At 44.5% G+C, this 4,651-nt stretch overlaps 1 protein-coding gene across 1 annotated transcript; it reads right to left on the reverse strand.

The window, feature by feature from the left end:
* Positions 1 to 668: 668 nt before the first annotated feature.
* On the reverse strand, positions 669 to 3,198 carry LOC139473762 (uncharacterized). Its single transcript, XM_071256512.1, has 3 exons — positions 3,048 to 3,198; positions 2,033 to 2,108; positions 669 to 900 (listed from the first exon to the last, which is right to left on the reverse strand). The coding sequence occupies exons 1-3, from the start codon at positions 3,196 to 3,198 to the stop codon at positions 669 to 671; spliced, it is 459 nt and encodes a 152-aa protein (XP_071112613.1).
* Between the last annotated feature and the right edge of the window lie 1,453 nt (positions 3,199 to 4,651).

Raw genomic sequence — 4,651 nt, forward strand, 5'->3', positions numbered from 1 at the left:
ACAAGTAAGATGATGAACTGTGATAAAGAATTGAATTTGTGATATTTCCTGTTGTTTGTTTATTTTCTGAGAAATGAGCTTGAACATGTGACCACCCCTTTCGTAAAATGGACCCTCATTATTGGAGTACCTCGAAACCATTGATCGGTTTCGCGGCACTCCATATCATGCATCTTTTCGAAGGTGAGCACGAGGAGACGTATTACTAACGACAGTTTTGTTGTGTCATGCGCTCAGTAAATTAGTTCCTCCTAAATATCGATTTAATTAACGTTCATGTTACAATGTCGATAAATATTTCGTTTTGTAAGATTTGCGTGATGTTATGCTGAATGGATGTACGGAAATTTTTCATTTGAACACTCCGCCTTACGGCGTCGTGTTCAAATGAAATTTCCGTACATCCATTCAGCATAACATCACGCAAATCTTACAAAACGAAATATTTATCTCCTAATTGGTATCACGCGGCTACCAATGATTGTACCCACTCTAAACAGTCGAGTACAGATGTTCGGCGTGATAACTATAAGCCTTAATCCCTAGGCAACCCAACTCCTTGTATGGGCGAGCGTCTCTTTATGTGAAAACATAAATACATTAATACATTAAAAAATATAACGCGATAACATAAATACATGGTTATCCCACAACAGCTTGATCGGAACTCATACGTCGGTTGGGCATTGCTGGCAGACGGGTCTGATGTACTCAGCAGAATCAGGGGGGATAATCTCGACATAACTGTGTCTTTTACTGCTGATGTCTGTCGATTGTGCCTGTGTGGACGCTACAGGAACCACTCGTGTGTAGTTGTGAGTCCTGCTGATCTGTCTGTCTGTTTGAAAGGTGTTATATATGTGTGGCTCATCTTGCAGATGCTGCTTACGCGTCATCGCTCTACAAAACATAACACTGGATTCGTTAGCAATCAATGGTTTTGAAAATATTTACTCGAAAACATTAAGTTGATAACGTTTTGTTGACGATATTTAGTCGGAAAATTCCGTTGTCAACTATTTGCCATCATTAGCTCCACAATATTCAGTCGACAACATTCAACTGACAATATTCGGTCGACAATATTGGGTAGTGGGATAGCCTAGTGGTTAAAGCGTTCCCTGGTCATGCCAAAAACTTAGGTTCGATTTCCCACATGGGTACAATGTGTGAAGCCCATTTCTAATGTTCCCCGCCATGATATTGCAGGAATATTGATAAAAACGGCGTAAAACCATACTCACTCACAATCTCACTCGGTCGGCAATGGTCACTTGAGAACATTCAGTTTCCAATAGTCAATAAGACCAGTGGTCAGTGGATTGAGTATAATCGACCATTGTCCATACTCGACATCTATTCTGACCATCTGATCCACACTGAAGTCGGCATGCACCATGGATGTGGGAGATTTGAACCTTGTAGATCGAACATCACACCCGTGCTACCCCTCCTGCCTTGATAGCTTTGACTCTTACACAGAAACACCAAGAGGCGATGATTTGTTTTGTTTGTTGTTTAACGCCTCACTCAGCAATGTTACAGCAAAATGACGGAGGTCTTAAAATAATCGGGTCTGGACCAGACAATCCACTGATTGATATTATGAGCACTGATCCACGCAATTGGTCAGCGAGCCTGACGACCCGATCCCGTTAGTCGTCTCTTACGACAAGCATAGTCGCCCTTTACGGCAAGCATGGGTTCTGAAGACCTATTCTACCCCGGATCTTCACGGGTCTAAGAAGCGTTGAGTTCAAGAGGCGATGAGTACATATTGAAACCATTAATCAAGTTCCGTGAAGATCCGGCATTGTCGTAAAAGGCGACTAACGGGATCAGTTGGTCAGGCTCGCTGACTTGGTTGATGCATGTCATCGTTTCCAAATTGCGTGGATCGATGCTTATGATGTCAATCACTGGATTCTCTCGTCCAGACTCGATTATTTACAGACCGCCGTCATATTGCTGGAATATTGCTGAGTGCGGCGTAAAACAATAAACCAACCATCATGACGGCATACACACGTACCTGTAAACCAGTGCCTGTGTTCCCACAAACCCGAAACAGAGTAACGCAACAATAGCTCCCAATAGGTACGATATCTCTGAATAAGAAAAAAAGCAATATATAGTTTTGAATGTACAAATATATTTCTTTCTAGATTGGGTGGCACGGGTGGCCCAGTCGTCTAAGGCGCCGCGATTCGCTGTGCAGAGTTGCGTCCCTTGGGCACACCAGAAACCTATGATTGTGGGTTCGAATTCCGGTTCACCCCGATTATGTTTCTAGGTTCGTCAGCACCATACCCGTGCTCGTGGGATTCACCGAGGTGGTAAACGTCTGAGATCTGCATCACTTCGGGCTTTCCTCCCACATTAAGCTGACACGCCGTGATATAACTGGAATACTGTTCAAAGCGGCGCTAAACTCACTCACTCACTCACTTTCTCGATTGATACACATTATATGCTACTCGGCTCTGGGTTAGGACATGGGCTGAAAAGGGAGGTAATCCTCACCATGATGAGCGCTATAATCAAGTTATTCTTACTTAGTTTGTGTTGTTTTATATGAGGCGCCGTTTTGCCATTTATTCCTTTCTTGTGATATCAAGAACTTATTTAATGATATAAAAAATATTGATATCGCAATTTGATTATATAACTATTGCTGAAATATTTATTGATATTACAAATTCGATTTTTAATGATCAAGGAATGAGCAAATATCCATGTTGCCTCCCGGAATATATTCAGATTGTTTGTTTTTGTTTGTTTGTTTGTTGTTTAATGCCACACTCAATATTACAGCTATATGACGGCGGTATGTAAATAATCGAGTGTGGACCAGACATTTCAGTGATTGGTATCATGAGATGACCAGCATCAACCAAGTCAGCGAGCCTGACCACCGATCCCGTTAGTCGCCTCTTACGACAAGCAAAGTCGCCTTTCACGGCAAGCATGGGTTGCTGAAGACCTATTCTACCCCGGATCTTCACGGGTCGGAATATAGTAAGAAACATGGGCCGTACGAAACTTACTGTTCAGTATGTTACACACTTCTCTGGTGTCCCACTGGTTGGTCCTGTCCCTCGTGATCGAGTTAGTAGTTATATTGGCACCTCTAGTGTCCGAAACGTGTAGAACTAACACAAGGCAGGCCGCGATAGCTATACAAACACACCTCATCATATCATCGCCGTGTTCTGAAACCACTAGATCTCGGAAATATTGCTTTCCGCACGCACCGTAGACTTCTTGTTCTAATTGTGGCTGATTCCCCAACACTTATATACATATGCTCGGGATATTATTACACAGTGACTTAATTCGTTCCCGTGACCAATGTACGAAGCGTGATTCAATATTCCGCTCTAAGAAGAACGGAAGCACTAGCCGATCCATATATGGATTTCGTGATGCCGTGTCATGTTAAGTATAATTATGTAGTTATTGTTACTCAAGTTGATTATTTCCTGATTAAGACGTGTCCCTTTCACTCACTGGTTTTAAGTTCTTTGGACAACGGTTAAAATAGCATTACAGTTTAACTTACAGTTGGATAAGTCACAGTCGGTGGTGGTGATGACTTAACTTTTCACCACTGCCTTGTGGGGTTTAGTTCTGCATCGCTCCACACTCCGGGGTGGTGATGACTTAACATTTCACCACTGCCTTGTGGGGCTTAGTTCTGCATCGCTCCACACTCCGGGGTGGTGATGACCTATTTTTCACCACTGCCTTGTGGGGCTTAGTTCTGCATCGCTCCACACTCCGGGGTGGTGATGACTTAACATTTCACCACTGCCTTGTGGGGCTTAGTTCTGCACCACTCCACACTCCGGGGTGGTGATGACTTAACATTTCACCACTGCCTTGTGGGGCTTAGTTCTGCACCGCTCCACACTCCGGGTGGTGATGACTTAACATTTCACCACTGCCTTGTGGGGCTTAGTTCTGCACCACTCCACACTCCGGGGTGGTGATGACTTAACATTTCACCACTGCCTTGTGGGGCTTAGTTCTGCACCACTCCACACTCCAGGGTGGTGATGACTTAACATTTCACCACTGCCTTGTGGGGCTTAGTTCTGCACCGCTCCACACTCCGGGTGGTGATGACTTAACTTTTCACCACTGTCTAGTGGGGTTTAGTTCTGCACCACTCTACAATCAGGCGGAGTGATGACTTAACATTTCACCACTGCCTTGTGGGGCTTAGTTCTTCACCGCTCCACACTCCGGCTCAGTGATAACTTAACATTTCACCACTGTCTAGTGGGGTCTAGTTCTGCACCACTCTACAATCAGGCGGAGTGATGACTTAACATTTCACCACTGCCTTGTGGGGCTTAGTTCTGCACCGCTCCACACTCCGGCTCAGTGATAACTTAACATTTCACCACTGCCTTGTGGGGTTTAGTTCTGCATCGCTCCACACTCCGGGGTGGTGATGACTTAACATTTCACCACTGCCTTGTGGGGCTTAGTTCTGCATCGCTCCACACTCCGGGGTGGTGATGACTTAACATTTCACCACTGCCTTGTGGGGCTTAGTTCTTCACCGCTCCACACTCCGGCTCAGTGATAACTTAACATTTCACCACTGTCTAGTGGGGTCTAGTTCTGCACCACTCTACAATCA

Source organism: Haliotis cracherodii, unplaced genomic scaffold, assembly GCF_022045235.1.
Source record: "Haliotis cracherodii isolate W230 unplaced genomic scaffold, xgHalCrac1.p SCAF_3, whole genome shotgun sequence".
NCBI classification, from domain to species: Eukaryota; Metazoa; Mollusca; class Gastropoda; order Lepetellida; family Haliotidae; genus Haliotis; species Haliotis cracherodii.

Excerpts from the sequence above, each read along its gene's own strand:
- LOC139473762 (XM_071256512.1), bottom strand. The coding sequence starts at position 3,198 with ATGATGAGGTGTGTTTGTATAGCTATCGCGGCCTGCCTTGTGTTAGTT. Across the intron at positions 2,109-3,047 it reads AGTGTGTAACATACTGAACA|AGATATCGTACCTATTGGGA; the intron begins GTAAGTTTCGTA and ends TTTCTTATTCAG. Across the intron at positions 901-2,032 it reads ACACAGGCACTGGTTTACAG|AGCGATGACGCGTAAGCAGC; the intron begins GTACGTGTGTAT and ends TATGTTTTGTAG.